General features: G+C 43.9%; 3 protein-coding genes across 4 annotated transcripts in view; 2 read left to right on the top strand and 1 right to left on the bottom strand.

Annotated features, from left to right (window-relative positions):
* On the top strand, positions 1–12,263 carry LOC118402038 (elongation of very long chain fatty acids protein 1-like). The gene is made up of 9 exons (XM_035799873.2): positions 1–288; positions 6,882–6,993; positions 10,325–10,428; positions 10,561–10,751; positions 10,891–10,971; positions 11,107–11,163; positions 11,344–11,449; positions 11,688–11,827; positions 11,949–12,263. Exons 3-9 carry the CDS (start codon positions 10,368–10,370, stop codon positions 12,261–12,263), a joined length of 951 nt encoding a protein of 316 aa, XP_035655766.1. The 5' UTR covers positions 1–288; positions 6,882–6,993; positions 10,325–10,367.
* Positions 11,595–14,745, bottom strand: LOC118402039 (cell division cycle protein 20 homolog). 2 transcript variants are annotated; one of them, XM_052476906.1, is made up of 5 exons: positions 14,693–14,745; positions 14,471–14,565; positions 14,035–14,260; positions 13,783–13,902; positions 11,595–13,610 (listed from the first exon to the last, which is right to left on the bottom strand). In XM_052476906.1, exons 2-5 carry the CDS (start codon positions 14,527–14,529, stop codon positions 13,527–13,529), a joined length of 489 nt encoding a protein of 162 aa, XP_052332866.1. In that variant the 5' UTR covers positions 14,530–14,565; positions 14,693–14,745; the 3' UTR covers positions 11,595–13,526. The 2 variants fall into 2 exon arrangements, with proteins under 2 accessions (XP_052332866.1, XP_052332865.1); XM_052476905.1 differs by lacking the exon at positions 14,693–14,745 and having other exon boundaries at positions 11,595–13,902; positions 14,471–14,620.
* Positions 14,431–21,095, top strand: part of LOC118402040 (tRNA selenocysteine 1-associated protein 1-like) — a 15,939-nt gene continuing 9,274 nt past the window's right edge. The window contains exons 1-2 of the mRNA XM_052476904.1: positions 14,431–14,570; positions 14,706–14,829. The gene's annotated coding sequence lies outside the window, so the exon portion shown is untranslated. The remainder of the gene's footprint in view (positions 14,571–14,705; positions 14,830–21,095) is intronic.

A 21,095-nucleotide genomic window follows, 5' to 3' on the forward strand; every position in this document is an offset into this window, starting at 1 on the left:
TGGCCTTGAGGGTTTAAATCTGAGTTGAGTGAGTCATATAGCTGTCCTCATCTCTCTCTTTCTGACTTAATCTGCCCTGGTTTTATGTGGCCTATTTCTAGACCATCAAACATTTGAGGACTTCAAGGAAGAAACAAGCACTCTTTTCTTTTTTTTCTTCAGTTATTCTCTCTTTGACTCTTCTGTTTTGCTGGGCCTGGATCATTGTGAGCTCAGTGGTTGTGACTCTCTTGTATATGTGCCTGAAGGACTGCTGATTTGGGGAGAGTACTGAGGACATCTCGGCAGGTGAGTCTTGTGTTACCAGTGATGCTCAGTGTTATACTTCATCTAACACTGCTGTCTATTTACTTTACTTCAAGTTTTTTTACTCTTATAACACAAACCCAAACTGTCAGGGCAGGTTTTCCTTTTACCTGTAGGTCTTGTATTGAGACCCTTGGTGGATATGATGACACTGTCCCATCTTTGTCATGTGTGCAAATGGTTTTATTGCATTGTATGGAAATGACAAATAGTAGTGTCCCACATTCATTCTCTCGCTCTCTCTGTCCTTAGTTTGCCGGCTCACCTCCATCCCATTCCATCTTCCTGTCATTTTTCTCAATCAACTCCTCATCCATTCCTATCTAGTGACCTCATACCACATACTGGCTGTTCAAACCAGTTCACCTATCTGCCTCTGCCTCACCTGTTTGACTGTCTATGTTAGTCATTGAGAGAACACTTCATTGTCTAAGGAGTAGCTAAGGAAATGTTAAATACCGCTGAACAAGCACTTTGTAAAACTACTGCCATCTAGTATTAAATGTATTAGCAGCTATATACAATTTTAAAAAACATTACATTTCACAAGACATTAAGGGTGTTCCCTTTTGTACATGTGTGTGTATAGTGTGTATGTTATTGTGTGTCTGTCTCTTCAGACCCTTCTGTGTGCTAGTAGTAGTTTAAACAGACCGCTCGGCGCAATCAATATGTTGATACTTCTGTAGTGATGGAGTCAATCTCTCCTCTACTTTGAGCCAGGAGCGATTGACATGCATCTTTATTAATGTTCGCTCTCAATGTACATCTAAGGGCCAGCCGTGCAGTCCTGTTCTTGGACAATTGTAAGTCCCTCTTTGTGGCACATGACCACATGACTGAACAGAAGTCCAGGTGCCACAAAACTAGGGCCTGTAGGACCTGCCTTGTTGATCGCGTTCTTAAGCAGGCAGAGCAGAGCTTTATTATGGACAGACCTCTCCCCATCTTAGCTACTGTGGCATCAATATGTTTTGACCATGACAGTTTACAATCCAGGCTTTTCCCAAGCAGTTTAGTCTCAATGCTTTTAGTTTTAGAAATATTTAGTACTAACTTGTTTGTTGACACCCATTCTGAAACTGACTGCAGCTATTACATTTACATTTACATTTAAGTCATTTAGCAGACGCTCATATCCAGAGCGACTTACAAATTGGTGCATTCACCTTATGACATCCAGTAGAACAGCCACTTTACAATAGTGCATCTAAATCTTTTAAGGGGGGGGGGGTGAGAAGGATTACTTATCCTATCCTAGGTATTCCTTAAAGAGGTGGGGTTTCAGGTGTCTCCGGAAGGTGGTGATTGACTCCGCTGTCCTGGCGTCGTGAGGGAGTGTGTTCCACCATTGGAGAGCCAGAGCAGCGAACAGTTTTGACTGGGCTGAGAGGGAACTGTACTTCCTCAGTGGTAGGGAGGCGAGCAGGCCAGAGGTGGATGAACGCAGTGCCCTTGTTTGGGTGTAGGGCCTGATCAGAGCCTGGAGGTACTGAGGTGCCGTTCCCCTCACAGCTCCGTAGGCAAGCACCATGGTCTTGTAGCGGATGCGAGCTTCAACTGGAAGCCAGTGGAGAGAGCGGAGGAGCGGGGTGACGTGAGAGAACTTGGGAAGGTTGAACACCAGACGGGCTGCGGCGTTCTGGATGAGTTGTAGGGGTTTAATGGCACAGGCAGAGAGCCCAGCCAACAGCGAGTTGCAGTAATCCAGACGGGAGATGACAAGTGCCTGGATTAGGACCTGCGCCGCTTCCTGTGTGAGGCAGGGTCGTACTCTGCGGATGTTGTAGAGCATGAACCTACAGGAACGGGCCACCGCCTTGATGTTAGTTGAGAACGACAGGGTGTTGTCCAGGATCACGCCAAAGTTCTTAGCGCTCTGGGAGGAGGACACAATGGAGTTGTCAACCGTGATGGCGAGATCATGGAACGGGCAGTCCTTCCCCGGGAGGAAGAGCAGCTCCGTCTTGCCGAGGTTCAGCTTGAGGTGGTGATCCGTCATCAACACTGATATGTCTGCCAGACATGCAGAGATGCGATTCGCCACCTGGTCATCAGAAGGGGGAAAGGAGAAGATTAATTGTGTGTCGTCTGCATAGCAATGATAGGAGAGACCATGTGAGGTTATGACAGAGCCAAGTGACTTGGTGTATAGCGAGAATAGGAGAGGGCCTAGAACAGAGCCCTGGGGACACCAGTGGTGAGAGCGCGTGGTGAGGAGACAGATTCTCGCCACGCCACCTGGTAGGAGCGACCTGTCAGGTAGGACGCAATCCAAGCGTGGGCCGTGCCGGAGATGCCCAACTCGGAGAGGGTGGAGAGGAGGATCTGATGGTTCACAGTATCGAAGGCAGCCGATAGGTCTAGAAGGATGAGAGCAGAGGAGAGAGAGTTAGCTTTAGCAGTGCGGAGCGCCTTCGTGATACAGAGAAGAGCAGTCTCAGTTGAATGACTAGTCTTGAAACCTGACTGATTTGGATCAAGAAGGTCATTCTGAGAGAGATAGCGGGAGAGCTGGCCAAGGACGGCACGTTCAAGAGTTTTGGAGAGAAAAGAAAGAAGGGATACTGGTCTGTAGTTGTTGACATCGGAGGGATCGAGTGTAGGTTTTTTCAGAAGGGGTGCAACTCTCGCTCTCTTGAAGACGGAAGGGACGTAGCCAGCGGTCAGGGATGAGTTGATGAGCGAGGTGAGGTAAGGGAGAAGGTCTCCGGAAATGGTCTGGAGAAGAGAGGAGGGGATAGGGTCGAGCGGGCAGGTTGTTGGGCGGCCGGCCGTCACAAGACGCGAGATTTCATCTGGAGAGAGAGGGGAGAAAGAGGTCAGAGCACAGGGTAGGGCAGTGTGAGCAGAACCAGCGGTGTCGTTTGACTTAGCAAACGAGGATCGGATGTCGTCGACCTTCTTTTCAAAATGGTTGACGAAGTCATCTGCAGAGAGGGAGGAGGGGGGAGGAGGATTCAGGAGGGAGGAGAAGGTGGCAAAGAGCTTCCTAGGGTTAGAGGCAGATGCTTGGAATTTAGAGTGGTAGAAAGTGGCTTTTGCAGCAGGAAAATGTAGAGAGGAGGGAGCGAAAGGATGCCAGGTCCGCAGGGAGGCGAGTTTTCCTCCATTTCCGCTCGGCTGCCTGGAGCCCTGTTCTGTGAGCTCGCAATGAGTCGTCGAGCCACGGAGCGGGAGGGGAGGACCGAGCCGGCCTGGAAGATAGGGGACATAGAGAGTCAAAGGATGCAGAAAGGGAGGAGAGGAGGGTTGAGGAGGCAGAATCAGGAGATAGGTTGGAGAAGGTTTGAGCAGAGGGAAGAGATGATAGGATGGAAGAGGAGAGAGTAGCGGGGAGAGAGAGCGAAGGTTGGGACGGCGCGATACCATCCGAGTAGGGGCAGTGTGGGAAGTGTTGGATGAGAGCGAGAGGGAAAAGGATACAAGGTAGTGGTCGGAGACTTGGAGGGGAGTTGCAATGAGGTTAGTGGAAGAACAGCATCTAGTAAAGATGAGGTCGAGCGTATTGCCTGCCTTGTGAGTAGGGGGAAGGTGAGAGGGGGAGGTCAAAAGAGGAAAGGAGTGGAAAGAAGGAGGCAGAGAGGAATGAGTCAAAGGTAGACGTGGGGAGGTTAAAGTCGCCCAGAACTGTGAGAGGTGAGCCGTCCTCAGGAAAGGAGCTTATCAAGACATCAAGCTCATTGATGAACTCTCCGAGGGGACCTGGAGGGCGATAAATGATAAGGATGTTAAGCTTGAAAGGGCTGGTAACTGTGACAGCATGAAATTCAAAGGAGGCGATAGACAGATGGGTAAGGGAGAAAGAGATGACCACTTGGGAGAGATGAGGATCCCGGTGCCACCACCCCGCTGACCAGAAGCTCTCGGGGTGTGCGAGAACACGTGGGCGGACGAAGAGAGAGCAGTAGGAGTAGCAGTGTTATCTGTGGTGATCCATGTTTCCGTCAGTGCCAAGAAGTCGAGGACTGGGGAGGCATAGGCTGAGATGAACTCTGCCTTGTTGGCCGCAGATCGGCAGTTCCAGAGGCTACCGGAGACCTGGAACTCCACGTGGGTCGTGCGCGCTGGGACCACCAGATTAGGGTGGCCGCGGCCACGCGGTGTGGAGCGTTTGTATGGTCTGTGCAGAGAGGAGATAACAGGGATAGACAGACACATAGTTGACAGGCTACAGAAGAGGCTACGCTAATGCAAGGAGATTGGAATGACAAGTGGACTACACGTCTCGAATGTTCAGAAAGTTAAGCTTACGTAGCAAGAATCTTATTGACTAAAATGATTAAAATGATACAGTACTGCTGAAGTAGGCTAGCTGGCAGTGGCTGCGTTATTGACTTTGTAGGCTAGCTGGCAGTGGCTGCGTTGTTGACACTACACTAATCAAGTCGTTCCGTTAAGTGTAATAGTTTCTACAGTGCTGCTATTCGGGGGCTAGCTGGCTAGCTAGCAGTGTTGATTACGTTACGTTGCGTTAAAAGAACGACAATAGCTGGCTAGCTAACCTAGAAAATCACTCTAGACTACACAATTATCTTTGATACACAGACGGCTATGTAGCTAGCTATGTAGCTAGCTACGATCAAACAAATCAAACCGTTGTGCTGTAATGAAATGAAATGAAAATGTGATACTACCTGTGGAGCGAAGCGGAACGCGACCGGGTTGTTGAGTGCGGAAGTTCTATTCAGTAGACGTTGGCTAGCTGTTGGCTAGCTAGCAGTGTCTCCTACGTTAAGGACGACAAATAGCTGGCTAGCTAACCTCGGTAAATTAAGATAATCACTCTAAGACTACATGCTCTAAACTACACAATTATCTTGGATACGAAGACAGCAAAGACAACTATGTAGCTAGCTAACACTACACTAATCAAGTCGTTCAGTTGAGTGTAATAGTTTCTACAGTGCTGCTATACGGTGGACGTTTGCTAGCTAGCTAGCTAGCTGCTGGGCAGATAGCAGTGTAGACTACGTTAGGACGACGAAATACGAAGTTGCAATAGAAGTGCTGACTGTTTCACTTTGTTGTCCTCTTTCTTTTCCTTTTTCTTCTTCTTTTTCTTTTTTTTCCTTTTTCTTCTGTCCTTCTTTTGTCCTTATTTTGTCTTCCTTTCTTCTGTTAACTAGATATTTTTTGTTGTTATTCTTTGTTTAAGTTTAACACACTATTTAAGTGTTATTTAAGTGTTACGTGTATAATGTTAAGTCATCAGCATACATAGCGATCAGGCTTTCTCAGTGGTATGTCATTAGTAAAGATTGAAAAAGGTAAGGGGCCTAGACCGCTGCCCAGGGGAATGCCTCACTCTACCTAGATTATGTTGGAGAGGCTTCCATTAAAGAACACCCTTGGTGTTCTGTTAGATGGGTAACTCTTGATCCACAATATAGCAGAAGTTTTCCCAGCAGCAGATTATGATCAATAATGTCAGCCACTGAAGCCTAACAAAACAGCTCCCACCTTTTTTTATTATCAATTTATTGGAGCCAATCATCCATAATTTGTGTAAGTGCCATACATGTTGAATGCCCTTCGTATAATCGTTCAGAAAATGTGTTTTATTTTTTTCTGTGAAATGGCGTATCTGGACAAACGCCATTTTTTTTTTCACCCCCAAAGGTTTACTAAGGGTTGGTAACAGGCTGATTAGTTCACTGTTTGAGCTACTAAAGGGGGACTTACTATTCTTGGGTAGTGGAATGACTTTAGCTTCCCTCCAGGCCTGAGGGCACACACTTTCTTAGATTGAAGAGATGTCAAATAGTACTGGCAATATCATCCTCAGTCATTTTCCATCCAAGTTGTCAGACCCCGGTGGCTTGTCATTATTGATAGACCAAAACATTTTCACCTCTTCCACACTCACATTTTAGAATGCAAAATTATAATGCTCGTCTTTCGTTATTTGGTCAGTTATGCATGGATGTGCCAGACTTGTTTGCCATTAATTTTGCCTCATCCCTCTTAACCATAAAATATTTAAATTCCTCAATCCACTGGGATTTAGAAGTTTAGTCATTTTCTTAGTGGGTGCATGCTTATTAGTAACTGAAATGATTAATTTCATAAACGTGTCCAGTGTAGTGTTTGGTTGCTCCTCATTACACACCACAGACCAGTAAATATGCTTTACATCTTCAGCATAGAACTTCTTGTATGACCTCTTATACACTATATTAGGACCAGACTATGCCACTTTGGTTTTTCTAGATATGACTACTATATTATTATCTATACATCCTATGGATTTGGATACTGCTTTAGAGCCTATTTCTGCAGCATTAGTTAAGATATGATCAATACATCCCTATGCTGTTTGTGGATTCACTGACAACCTGAACCAGGTTGCAGGCACTGGTTACAATTTGAAGCTTTTTGGGGTGGGCAGCTTGACAGCTAGTCAATATTTAGGTTGATATTACATACATTATCAAGCATTTCACATTATCCAGATACTGACAATTAGCACTTGGTGGTCGATAGCAACTACCTACAAGAATGGGCTTCAGGTGAGGCAGGTGAACCTGTAGGCGTATTACTTCAACAGCATTTGACATGAGATCTTCTCTAAGCTTTACAGGAATATGACTGAACATAAATGGCAACACCTCCTACCATTGGCATTCCTGCCTCTTCTGAAGATGTTGAAACCATGTATTGCTACCACTTGATGATACATCAAAGGTATTATAGTCAGTATATGAATGTTATGTTACTAGTTATCGATTTCATGAACTTTGTTACTTACGTAGGCTACATATGTTAATATGGGCAATAATTTTTTCTCACTTCTGGGATTCTTGACAGCTCAACGACAACATGCTGGGGATGATTTGAGCATTGCTTGGGTCACTGATAAATCATTGTCTGTTTGTGAGAATATAATTTTATTAGTTAAGTGGACAGATTGATTTTAGTTTGACTATGCTAAAGCCTATATAGTAGATGTATTATACAGTGCATTCAGAAAGTCTTCAGACCCTGTTACTTTTCCACATTTTGTTACGTTACAGCTTTATTCTGAAATTGATTAAACTGTTTTATATACACAGCTCAAAAAAAATAAAGGTAACACTAAAATAACACATCATAGATCTGAATGAATTAAATATTCATATTAAATACTTTTTTATTTACATAGTTGAATCTGCTGACAACAAACACACAATAAATATCAATGGAAATCAAATTTATCAACCCATGGAGGTCTGGATTTGGAGTCGCACTCAAAATTAAAGTGGAAAACCACACTACAGGCTGATCCAACTTAGATGTAATGTCCTTAAAACAAGTCAAAATGAGGCTCAGTAGTGTGTGGCCTCCACGTGCCTGTATGACCTCCCTACAACGCCTGGGCATGCTCCTGATGAGGTGGCGGATGGTCTCCTGAGGGATCTCCTCCCAGACCTGGACTAAAGCATCTGCCAACTCCTGGATAGTATGTGGTGCAACGTGGTGTTGGTGGATGGAGTGAGACATGATGTCCCAGATGTGCTCAATTAGATTCAGGTCTGGGGAATGGGCGGGCCAGTCCATAGCATCAATGCCTTCCTCTTGCAGGAACTGCTGACACACTCCAGCCACATGAGGTCTAGCATTGTCTTGCATTAGGAGGAACCCAGTGCCAACCGCACCAGCATATGGTCTCACAAGGCGTCTGAGGATCTCATCTCGGTACCTTATGGCAGTCAGGCTACCTCTGGCGAGCACATGGAGGGCTGTGCGGCCCCCCCCAAAGAAATGCCACCCCACACCATGACTGACCCACCGCCAAACCGGCCATGCAGGAGGATGTTGCAGGCAGCAGAACGTTCTCCACGGCGTCTCCAGACTCTGTCACGTCTGTCATTTGCTCAGTGTGAACCTGCTTTCATCTGTGAAGGGCACAGGGCGCCAGTGGCGAATTTGCCAATCTTGGTGTTCTCTGGCAAATGCCAAACATCCTGCATGGTGTTGGGCTGTAAGCACAACCCCCACCTGTGGACGTCGGGCCCTCATACCACCCTCATGGAATCTGTTTCTGACCGTTTGAGCAGACACATGCACATTTGTGGCCTGCTGGAGGTCATTTTGTGGGGCTCTGGCAGTGCTCCCCCTGCTCCTCCTTGCACAAATGCGGAGGTAGCAGTCCTGTTGCTGGGTTGTTGCCCTCCTACGGCCTCCTCCACATCTCCTGATGTACTGGCCTGTCTCCTGGTAGCGCCTCCATGCTCTGGACACTACGCTGACAGACACAGCAAACCAGTGTTTATACTGCTCAAAAAAATAAAGTGAACACTTAAACAACACAATGTAACTCCAAGTCAATCACACTTCTGTGAAATCAAACTGTCCACTTAGGAAGCAACACTGATTGACAATAAATTTCACATGCCGTTGTGCAAATGGAATAGACAACTGGTGGAAATTATAGGCAATTAGCAAGACACCCCCAATAAAGGAATGGTTCTGCAGGTGGTGACCACAGACCACTTCTCAGTTCCTATGCTTCCTGGCTAATGTTTTGGTCACTTTTGAATGCTGGCGGTGCTTTCACTCTAGTGGTAGCATGAGACGGAGTCTACAACCCACACAAGTGGCTCAGGTAGTGCAGCTCATCCAGGATGGCACATCAATGCGAGCTGTGGCAAGAAGGTTTGCTGTGTCTGTCAGCTTAGTGTCCAGAGCATGGAGGCGCTACCAGGAGTCGCCTCTTCACTGTTGACGTTGAGACTGGTGTTTTGTGGGTACTATTTAATGACTCTGCCAGTTGAGGACTTGTGAGGTGTCTTTCTAAAACTAGACACTAATGTACTTGTCCTCTTGCTCAGTTGTGCACCGGGGCCTCCCACTCTTTCTGTTCTGGTTAGAGCCAGTTTGCGCTGTTCTGTGAAGGGCGTAATACACAGCGTTGTACCAGATCTTCAGTTTCTTGGCAATTTCTAGCATGGAAAAGCCTTAATTTCTCAGAACAAGAATAGACTGACGAATTTCAGAAGGAAGTTCTTTGTTTCTGCCCATTTTGAGCCTGTAATCGAACCCACACATGCTGATACTCAACTCGTCTAAAGAAGGCCAGTTTTATTGCTTCAAGCAGGACAACTGTTTTTAGCTGTGCTAACATAATTGCAACAGGGTTTTCTAATGATCATTAGCCTTTTTTAAATGATAAACTAGGATTAGCAATCACATCGTGCCAGTGGAACACAGAAGTGATGGTTGCTGATGCTGAATGGGCCTCTGTACGCCTATGTAGATATTCCATTCAAAATCTGCCGTTTCCAGCTACAATAGTCTTTTACAACATTAACAATGTCTACACTGTATTTCTGATCAATTTGATGTTATTTTAATGGACAAAAAAATGTGATTTTTCTTTAAAAAATAAGGACCTTTCTAAGTGACCCCAAACTTTTGAATGGTAGTATATTTGAAATAGTATTTGAACCCAAGTCTGATTTTATATCCATGGCTAATAGTTGAATATAACACTTGGCTATTATAGAAAAGTCACAGTAATATTACAAAGGCTACCTATGAATATTCCCAGTAGGATCTATTTGACATTGACTGATATGCAGTACATGGCCAAATGGACTAAAGTGCCCTCTGCAACTGTTTTTATTGTCGTGAAGCTTTTGTTTGTCTATCAATATCCCCTTATACTACCAACCGCATTGTGCCCTGGAGCAAGGCACTTTACCCCTAAGTGCACCAGGGAAGCTGCTCTGCCGCAGCCCCTGTGCTGCTTCCAGCCTGTGATGTTTCATGTTGGGTACTACGGTGACAACAATAAGAAAGTATATCTGTGCAAATGGACCAATAAAGCAAGTGGTTGTATTGTTTTATCAGTCCGTCATCAAAGCAGGTATATGGAGGAACATGGGAGGCCGTGTAGCAGTGCTTTGTTCATCATCTTAAGTCTCTATAGATCTCAGTACACATTATTGCATCCCCTGTAGGCATAACCTGCCATTATCACCACCAAATGTTTTTTTTTTTTCAAGCTAATTGTATTTTTGTCTGTATATTTCAGTTTTTTTTGATTGACTGAATAAAGGAGAAAAGAGGCCATCAAGATGCTGCGAGAAGTGGGATCCAATATTATGGTGTTTTATGAGTATGTATTGCAGAGAACGGGTGAGTGCTTTCGCATGAGTTTATATTTTTAATTAAATTTTTCATCAATTTGGCTATTTGCAGTTTGTACCATACTGTTGGTGTAACCTGTATTGTGGTCTCACATTGAATTGCTTGATTTCTTGTCCTCAGACCACCGGTTGTTGCCCTACCCGTTGATGCGGACCCCCTTCCAGATGACCAGCATCCTGATGGGCTATGTGTTCTTCTCGCTGTATGCAGGGCCTCTGTTGATGGCCAACCGCAAGCCATATAACCTCAAAACAGCCATGATCATCTATAACTTCAGCATGGTGTCCCTAAACGCCTTCCTAGTCTATGAGGTGAGCAAAGCATTTAGTTATTCAGGAGAATGAAAGTTCTTCAAAGAGCCTTGTTGTGAAGACATACTATACTGTAGTAAGACTTTTCCCAGTGTTTATGAATTGATGTGACAGCGAGTTCTGTGCTTTGCCTTTGCAGTTCTTGATGTCAGGATGGGGAACCACTTTTACCTGGAGATGTGACCTGTGTGATTACTCAAGCAACCCACAGGCTCTAAGGGTATATATATCTTGTTTTTTTGAGAGAATCTGTATTGCATCTCCATGAAATGTGTTTTACTTTACATTCAAATATGCATATGTGATTTTTATTATGTGCTATTTATTGTCTACTTTTTTTTTCTCCTTTTGTCAGATGGTTCAAGTGGCCTGGTGGTTTTTGTTCTCTAAATTCACTGAGCTTCTGGACACCGTAAGAGCGATTTCTCTATCAGAACATTGTTTGTAAATAAAATGTTTGATGCTAGCTTAAATCATTTAGATTTTGTACATATTCTGACTGCATCTTTCTCCGACACCCTTAGTAAAATACAAATGGAGATTTCTGAACAATGTTTGCTTTAAGTAACTTGAGCTCTTGTCTGATTTTCAGTTTTTCTTTGTGCTGCGTAAGAAACACAGCCAGATCACATTTCTACATGTCTTCCATCACTCCTTCATGCCCTTCACGTGGTGGTGGGGAATTACCATTGCTCCTGGTAAGCTTGAACTCTGACCTCATCCCAATGCAGTGTGCTTACAGCTGGTCATGTAACCTGTTTAACATTAACTTTTTTTGGGGGGGGTTGTTTATCACAATGAATCTTCTGAAATTTTACAAGGGAATAAAAACACTAAACAAAATCTATTTAGTAACATATTTATTTTGTTATCCCCCTGTGATTTAAGAATTACTCTCAGATTATGTTTGTTTTAATACTGTCTTTGAACCTCCAGCAGGGGGAATGAGCTCGTTCCATGCCATGGTCAACTGCTGTGTCCACGTCATCATGTACACCTACTACGGCCTGTCCGCTGCCGGACCTCGCTTCCAAAAATACCTCTGGTGGAAGAAGTACATGACCGCAATCCAGCTGGTGGGTGTTATTTCTTAATGATGTACTATTGGAAGAAAGTATGTTAAAGGGGAGCATTTGTGGATAGCTGTGAATTGGTGACTCCTGTGCAAACTTCATCAAAATGTTCTTCCTTCTATAGATCCAGTTTGTGCTGATCTCACTTCACATCTCTCAGTACTACTTCATGGAGAAGTGTGACTTTCAGGTGCCCATGTTCATTCACCTGATCTGGATGTACGGCACCTTCTTCTTCCTACTATTCTCCAACTTCTGGATTCAGGCCTACGTGAAGGGGAAACGGCTGCCTACGGCAACTATGGAGAAGCTAAAGCAGAATGCCGTTATTAACGGCGACGTTACAGTGGTCATCAACAGCAAGCCGCTGGAGAATAGCAACGGGACAGCACATCGTGTCAACGGCCATAACCAAATAGGCAAAGTGAAGGAAGTCTAGTCCTTTTGGAAGGGGGGGGGGGGACAACTGTCTGAAGGAGCCTGAAATGCCAAAGATTCCAAAAAAGTATACTCTTAGCTACTGAACACTTTATATTTATCTGCAGTTCATGGAATATGAATGGCATTATGGACTTGGCAGTTAATCCCTACTTGCCACACTTTTAAAATTGTGGGTAGTGGTTAACTGTACGGCACTAATACCTCAAACCCAGGCTTGAAATGGACTCTTCTGGTTTGACTGGAACACACTTGTAAATACAGTTACTTTCAAAGAGGTGGTGGTTGTCACTGACCAACCCAGTCATTACTTTGAGGCACAAGACAGCAGCATTCTTGATAAGGGTCCTCCAGGCCAGGCCTCACCCGTTGCTTTCCAGCATAGGGTAATCAAAGTGGATGTCTGGTAAATTGCATTCATTTTTTGACAATGAACATTACTCATACCCAAATTTGTCTGCAGTAGCTATTGGAGATGTTCTAGGAACTGTGCTGAGTCAGCAACATGCCCAATATTATGCACTCTAGAAAATAATGAAAAGGGTTTTGAACTCAACTGACTTGCCTAGTTAAAAGGTTACAAATAACATTGAGTGCCCTAACAGTATTTGCAATAACGAGTTAATCATTATCAAGTGGCAGCAAAATATTCAAAGGCAAGAAAATATTTCAATTAAAAAAAGTACACAATTCCGAGGCGATCATAACTTAAAACAATACAGAAGTCCATTATCGGATAGCTGTGTGTATAATGCTGCAAGTGGACTTCATCTCATTTGCCTTCTTTTTGACTGGATCCAGCACAAAGCTCTTCCAGAACCGGACAATTTCATCACCAGCTACAGTGGCAATAGTCGAGCAGTCTGTCCTCATGACCTGGGGTGAATGAAAACATTTTTAAACAAACTTTCGACACCTGAATAAATCCAAGGTTAGTTTGAAATGTGTGCTCCGAGACCATCTGCAAGAGACACAGCCCAAACATAGAATTCCTCACAATTCCCAACCAATGCAGCTCTGGTACGAGTCCTCAATTTGAATGGGTTGATAGTTGGAGAATTTGAGAAGTATGATGGACTACGACTTACAGCATCAGACAATGCTCTTTGTCAACTGACATTAATGACAACTGCACAGAGCCGTTAAGTTTACACATAGTGAATGAATAGCAGTTTCAGACAAGCATTGCCAGAACTGCCTGTGACCAAAAAAATTAGATTTGACACTTACCATTGAGCTCTGCCACTTCAGTCAAGGAGGGGTACTACCAGATGACTACGTTGTTGTGGGAATATCCGAGGCTGGAGACCAATTCCTTGTAGTTTGGCGCAAACATCAAAGAGGAGATCTGTAAGGCAAATTAGAAAACGAGTTAACTTCAGATCATACGGCATAGCAGTTACGAAAATAAAAACTTAAAAAATGGCTGGTATTCAAATACACATGCTGCTATGACTGAGCAAGGCCCTGGAGGTAATGACAAGGTACATTTTGTTAGAGTTAAAGGTGGGTGCAGTTACCTGAGACTGAGTGTCCAGACCATTGATGCAGGAGCCACAGTTGACGTTCCAGATGCAGCAGTCTCTGGTGCCACCTCCAGAAGCAAGAATGTTGTGTTCCCATGGGCACCAGGTCAAAGCCTAAATCGTTTTTGTAAGAGAAATTAGTGTGCAGCAAAGTGTCATGTAATACAAACAACTCCTTCCTTCAATAAAAACATCGTAGTTTCAAATTTCACAGCAAGATATTTTTAAAGTTCAAAATGTGTTCACCTTGACTGCTCCTTGGTGCTCACTGAAGCAGTGCACAGAACTGCTGCCTTGGCCACTACCATCCTGCACACCTGACCACACATACACCAGGTTGTCATTGCCTCCAGAGGCCAGGTATCTTCCGTCAGGGGACCACTTCAGCCCACACACATCCTGAGAGTGCCCAGACAGGGTGAAGTGGTCGGCTACCCTCACATGGTGGTGGATGTGACCCGATCTGGAGCCTCTTGAAAAAACAAAAGCATAAAATGTTTAAACACTAATGCTATTTTTGCTCAGTTGACAAATTAAGTGATCAGATTAGTCAAAAGATGAATAATTGGGAAAAAGATTAGAATTGAGCTGCCTGTTTAGACATAATAGAACATCTTGAGCATAAGTATCACAAAGATCCTGGCAGGACAGAGACTTGACTATTCGAGACATGATTCTTTACCTGGAGAGAATATAATCCTTCCAACTCAGGCTGGCAACTCTGGCAGTGTGGCTGGCCATGCTGCGTAGACACTTCTGGTTCTCCACATCCCACAACTACGGTAAGTCAAATTCAGGTGAAACATTAAAAACAGAAAGCATCAAATTATTCTCCCCAACACCATAACATTGCAATGAAGCCAAATATTTAGATGAGTACTGGGTGTTCACTTCAGACATTTACATGAACTTTGCAGATGGAGCGCGAGGAGGACTATGTCACCCTGGGCTGCGTCCCACAGGTGAACTGTTGTGAAGGGCAACCGCTAAAAGGTTCCGACTACTCCAGTCCAGTAGGTTCAAATCTGTGGGAAGAGAAAGGTAAATAAATTGTTAAGTCAGTTAAAGAACACTCCTGCCACCACAACTAATTTAATTAAGTCGATAGAGTAGAGATGAAAGGGCCAGATCCCAATTTGAGATAGTTGCTTTAATCACTTTGTGCAAATTTCCCACTGAAATCTGTGTTATTTACATAAACAGCAGGCCCATGTTTCACTCACAGCTAGGACTACTCTCCAGGTAGGTAGGTTACTGTCCATTTACTGTGCTGGCAGGAGCTCTAAGATATACCTCTAGGATAAGTCCCTCTGTACCTTCTCAACAGACAGGTTTTTAGACATTTGTGGTGATGTGTTGGCAGGAGACACAGAAATCATTTCGGAGTTCAGAAGCTTCTAAGAAACTGTCGGACACAGATGATATGCATCTGGTCTTTTTGGGACAGACTGGGATAGGAACTTGACTGTAGAGGACTTTCAGGTTGTTCTGGTAACCTGCAAAGAAAAAGAATGGAACATTAGATTTTGATATCAATAATCAACTGACAAGTCACACCATCATTACCAGTGGGAGGCATACCTTCTGGAACATTCAAGGGTTTTCCTCCCAGATGCAAGATCTTTGCCTCACCAATGTCATCTCCATTGAGTGACAGACCAAGCCTTCTGGTTCTCCTACAAAGACAGATGTGCAGCTGTTGATTTACAATGCATTAACAAAATATGCTGATGTGCAATGTTAAAGAGCCTCACGAATGTTGCTGTGGAGGGGTTTGTGGCCATAGGCTCATTTTCCTTTGAAAGCAGGAAGCTTCCCAAGTCCATATGTTTGTTATTCCTAGTGGGAATTAAACAGTCCCCACTGGCTTTTAAAGTTGTGAACTTACCCATTTTTACCTAAGAAAGAGAGAAGGGGCAAATTAGTGGAACCATTGGTGAAACCACTGCAGCCAACAGTGCCACACTCATAGACAGCTGAAAGACAGTAAACAGAAGCAAATGCAGTAGAGCAAAGGTGAAAAGCATAATAGTTAGCTACCTGCTAAAGAGCGCTGGTGTTGGCACTGTTGGTAGACATGGACGAAATGGCTTTTCCGTTTGTGATTGGCATATCAAGCTTCAGAATGCTATGAATGCCATTCTGGAATCCATATTGGGCCATGTTCGAATCTGCCTCTCGGGCTCCCTGCAGGGTACAATAATACATCCACATTTTTTAAAAACGATCCTAACAAAAACGTACGTAGTTACTTTGCTAAATAAAACGCACATGTAGCTAATCTTTGCCAACTCAATTCACTGACGTTAGTTCTAATGTTACATCAAATTAAACGGATAACGTTAACTGGCTAACGTTAGCGACCTGGCAAATTTGCTGCCTTTCCCAGTCACTTAGTATTTACATTCCACTCAACAAAACATTCAATGTTGGTGTTAACAAACGTGTGCTACGCTACTTAATCCGACTTAATTCCACACGTTTTTATTGAGAAAATGTACTTTAGCATCACAAACTTTACCGATACGTGTTTCTTTCTGCAGCAGGTCAAATTCGACATTTCAAAATAACCATGACGACACTTCTTTAAATTACTAAATACACTGTAGTGATTGGTTTATTCAAAATATTTAGAAGGTAATCATGGTGGCGGAATAGTATCCGTTAGTCTGATTGGTGGAAAAGGTAGACGTCGACTTCCTGAATAATCAACGACAAAAGAAAATCTCGTCGCACTTTTTCGAGGGACAGGATAGAAAAACCCTTGAATGAGTAGGCGTGTCCAAACTTTTGATTTGTACTGTATATGTATGTACCAGTGAGTGAAGTGGGTGAGAAAGGGAAGGTGGTTCCTTGGTGTACTGAAGAGTGCACTGCAGCTATTCAAGAAAGAAATAGGGCTTACAGAGTGTTGCATAGGAATATGACTCCTGTGAGTCTAGTTGATTTCCAAAGGATCAAAGGGTCATTAAGTCTGTGAAGATAAATACACGGAGACAGTTCTGCTCTACAATAGGCAGGGGTACTGAGCTGGGGGGATGTATGGTCTATGTTGAAGAAGATGACTGGAAGAAGCAAGTCCACTTGAATTGGGGGTTATACCTTCTGGTTGGAAATGTGCAGTAATACCTTTTGTAAAGCCTGGAAAGGACCCTTCATGTTTTTTTTAAATGTTATTTATTTCACCTTTATTTAACCAGGTAGGCAAGTTGAGAACAAGTTCTCATTTACAATTGCGACCTGGCCAAGATAAAGCAAAGCAGTTCGACAGATACAACGACACAGAGTTACACATGGAGTAAAACAAACATACAGTCAATAATACAGTATAAACAAGTCTATATACAATGTGAGCAAATTAGGTGAGAAGGGTGGTAAAGGCAAAAAAGGCCATGGTGGCAAAGTAAATACAATATAGCAAGTAAAACACTGGAATGGTAGTTTTGCAATGGAAGAATGTGCAAAGTAGAAATAAAAATAATGGGGTGCAAAAGAGCTAAATAAATTAATTAATTAAATACAGTTGGGAAAGAGGTAGTTGTTTGGGCTAAATTATAGGTGGGCTATGTACAGGTGTAGTAATCTGTAAGATGCTCTGACAGTTGGTGCTTAAAGCTAGTGAGGGAGATAAGTGTTTCCAGTTGCAGAGATTTTTGTAGTTCATTCCAGTCATTGGCAGCAGAGAACTGGAAGGAGAGGCGGCCAAAGAAAGAATTGGTTTTGGGGGTGACTAGAGAGATATACCTGCTGGAGCGTGTGCTACAGGTGGGAGATGCTATGGTGACCAGCGAGCTGAGATAAGGGGGGACTTTACCTAGCAGGGTCTTGTAGATGACATGGAGCCAGTGGGTTTGGCGACGAGTATGAAGCGAGGGCCAGCCAACGAGAGCGTACAGGTCGCAATGGTGGGTAGTATATGGGGCTTTGGTGACAAAACGGATTGCACTGTGATAGACTGCATCCAATTTGTTGAGTAGGTTATTGGAGGCTATTTTGTAAATGACATCGCCAAAGTCGAGGATTGGTAGGATGGTCAGTTTTACAAGGGTATGTTTGGCAGCATGAGTGAAGGATGCTTTGTTGCGAAATAGGAAGCCAATTCTAGATTTAACTTTGGATTGGAGATGTTTGATATGGGTCTGGAAGGAGAGTTTACAGTCTAACCAGACACCTAAGTATTTGTAGTTGTCCACGTATTCTAAGTCAGAGCCGTCCAGAGTAGTGATGTTGGACAGGCGGGTAGGTGCAGGTAGCGATCGGTTGAAGAGCATGCATTTAGTTTACTTGTATTTAAGAGCAATTGGAGGCCACGGAAGGAGAGTTGTATGGCATTGAAGCTTGCCTGGAGGGTTGTTAACACAGTGTCCAAAGAAGGGCCGGAAGTATACAGAATGGTGTCGTCTGCGTAGAGGTGGATCAGGGACTCACCAGCAGCAAGAGCGACCTCATTGATGTATACAGAGAAGAGAGTCGGTCCAAGAATTGAACCCTGTGGCACCCCCATAGAGACTGCCAGAGGTCCGGACAGCAGACCGATTTGACACACTGAAATCTATCAGAGAAGTAGTTGGTGAACCAGGCGAGGCAATCATTTGAGAAACCAAGGCTGTAGAGTCTGCCGATGAGGATGTGGTGGTTGACAGATTCAAAAGCCTTGGCCAGATCAATGAATACGGCTGCACAGTAATGTTTCTTATCGATGGCGGTTAAGATATCGTTTAGGACCTTGAGCGTGGCTGAGGTGCACCCATGACCAGCTCTGAAACCAGATTGCATAGCAGAGAAGGTATGGTGAGATTGGAAATGGTCGGTAATCTGTTTGTTGACTTGGCTTTCGAAGACCTTAGAAAGGCATGGTAGGATAGATATAGGTCTGTAGCAGTTTGGGTCAAGAGTGTCCCCCCCCCCCCTTTGAAGAGGGGGATGACCGCAGATGCTTTCCAATCTTTGGGAATCTCAGACGACACGAAAGAGAGGTTGAACAGGCTAGTAATAGGGGTGGCAACAATTTCGGCAGATAATTTTAGAAAGAAAGGGTCCAGATTGTCTAGCCCGGCTGATTTGTAGGGGTCCAGATTTTTCAGCTCTTTCAGAACATCAGCTGAATGGATTTGGGAGAAGGAGAAATGGGGATATAGGAATATGTGCTGATAGTTATAGACCAATATCACTTGTGTAAACTTGTGTAAACTGATAGAAAAGATGACAGTCAATAGATTGTCATATTTCCTGGAACATAGAGGTTTATTGAGTCAATGTCAAAGTGGATTCTGTAAAGGTAGATCTACTTTGGGTGCATTAGTAAAGGTGAGCAATGAAGTTGAAAAAACTCTGGTCATGAAAGAAGTAATGGCTACTGTCTTTTTTGACATTGAATAGGCCTATGACACGATGTGGAGAGAAGGCCTATTGATTAAGATGGAAAGACTTGGTATTGGTGGGAGATTATATAACTGGGTTTTGGCCTTCTTATTTAATCGCTCTTTTCAAGTTAAAATTGGATCCATTTTATCTGATGACTATGGAGTTGACAATGGTATACCTCAAGGCAGTGCTATCAGTCCTATTTTGTTCAACATTATGATTAAAGATGTGTTTTCGAATGTAGGTAGGGTTATTGCGGCTACCCTATATGCTGATGATGGAGCTATTTGGAAGAGGGGAAGGAATGTCTCTCATGTGATCAAATCTATTCAACAAGCTATAGTGGATGTTGAAACATGATCGACTGGGGTTTTAAATGGTCAGTGGTGAAGTTTTGTATGTTATTCTCGAATAAAAGAGGTGCTGATAATATACCGTTGTTTCTGTATGGCTAGCCTATGGGGAGGGTTTCTAAGAACAAATATTTGGGTCTATGGTTCAATGAGTGATATACATAGAAATATCATATCATAAATGTTGAAACAGAGTCTAAGAAGGCAGTCAATCTTATGCGCTCAGTCTCTGGTTATGAATTGGGTGCTGACAGACAATCGTTGATGGATATTTATAGCGCTCTTATCAGGACTACAATTGATTATGGGTGTATAGTTTATGGAACAGCGACGAGCGATGAGACAAGGATATCCCTAGGCCAACGCCTCCCTAACCCGGACGACGCTAGGCCAATTGTGCGTCGCCCCACGAACCTCCTGGTCACGGCCGGTTACGACAGAGCCTTGGCACAAACCCAGAGTCTCTGGTGGCACAGCTGGCGCTGCAGTACAGCGCCTGTAACCACTGCGCCACCCGGGAGGCTCACAGACAGATTATTTAACTCATAATTCACTGTTTCACAATTCCAGTGGGTCAGAAGTTTACATACACTAAGTTGACTGTGCCTTTAAACAGCTTGGAAATTATGTCATGGCTTTAGAAGCTTCTGATAGGCTAATTGACATCATTTGAGTCAATTGGAAGTGTACCTGTGGATGTATTTGAAGGCCTACCTTCAAACTCAGTGCCTCTTTGCTTGACATCATGGGAAAATCTAAAGAAATCAGCCATGACCTCAGAAAAAAATTGTAGACCTCCACAAGTCTGGTTCATCCTTGGGAGCAATTTCCAAACGCCTGAAAATACCACGTTCATCTGTTCAAACAATAGTACGCAAGTATAAACACCATGGGACCACGTAGGCGTCATACCGCCCAGGAAGGAGATGTGTTCTGTCTCCTAGAGATGAATGTACCTTGGTGTGAAAAGTGCAAATCAATCCCAGAACAACCGCAAAGGACCTTGTGAAGATGCTGGAGGAAACATGTACAAAAGTATCTATATCCACAGTCTAACGAGTCCTATATCGACATAACCTGACAGGCCGCTCAGCAAGGAAGAAGCCACTGCTCCAAAATCGGCATAAATAAGCCAGACTACGGTTTGCAACTGCACATGGGGACAAAGATCGTACTTTTTGGAGAAATGTCCTCTGGTCTGATGAAACAAAAATAGAACTGTTTGGCCATAATGACCATTGTTATGTTTGGAGGAAAAAGTGGGAGGCTTGCAAGCCATAGAACACCATCCCAACCATGAAGCACGGGAGTGGCCGCATCATCCTGCAGGAGGCAGCAAAGCACCCCAAAAGTTAAGGCTTGGTTGCGAATGAGTCTTCCAAATGGACAATGACCCCAAGCATACTTCCAAAGTTGTGGCAAAATGGCTTGAAGACAACATAGTCAAGGTATTGGAGTGGCCATCACAAAGCACTGACCTCAATCTTATGGACAATTTTTGGGCAGAACTGAAAAAGCATGTGCGAGCAATGAGGCCTACAAACCTGACTCAGTTACACCAGCTCTGACAGGAGGAATGGGCCAAAATTC

Source organism: Oncorhynchus keta, chromosome 23 (assembly GCF_023373465.1).
Source record: "Oncorhynchus keta strain PuntledgeMale-10-30-2019 chromosome 23, Oket_V2, whole genome shotgun sequence".
NCBI lineage: Eukaryota > Metazoa > Chordata > Actinopteri > Salmoniformes > Salmonidae > Oncorhynchus > Oncorhynchus keta.

Bases quoted from the DNA above. Each gene is read 5' to 3' on its own strand.
- LOC118402038 (XM_035799873.2), top strand. From the start codon at position 10,368: ATGCTGCGAGAAGTGGGATCCAATATTATGGTGTTTTATGAGTATGTA. The intron at 10,972-11,106 runs GTATATATATCT...TCCTTTTGTCAG, and splicing joins GCAACCCACAGGCTCTAAGG to ATGGTTCAAGTGGCCTGGTG. The intron at 11,164-11,343 runs GTAAGAGCGATT...TCTGATTTTCAG, and splicing joins TCACTGAGCTTCTGGACACC to TTTTTCTTTGTGCTGCGTAA.
- LOC118402039 (XM_052476905.1), bottom strand. From the start codon at position 14,529: ATGGCCAGCCACACTGCCAGAGTTGCCAGCCTGAGTTGGAAGGATTAT. The intron at 14,261-14,470 runs GTAAAGAATCAT...TGTTTTTTCAAG, and splicing joins AAGGATTATATTCTCTCCAG to AGGCTCCAGATCGGGTCACA. The intron at 13,903-14,034 runs GTGAACACATTT...AAAACGATTTAG, and splicing joins AGCACCAAGGAGCAGTCAAG to GCTTTGACCTGGTGCCCATG.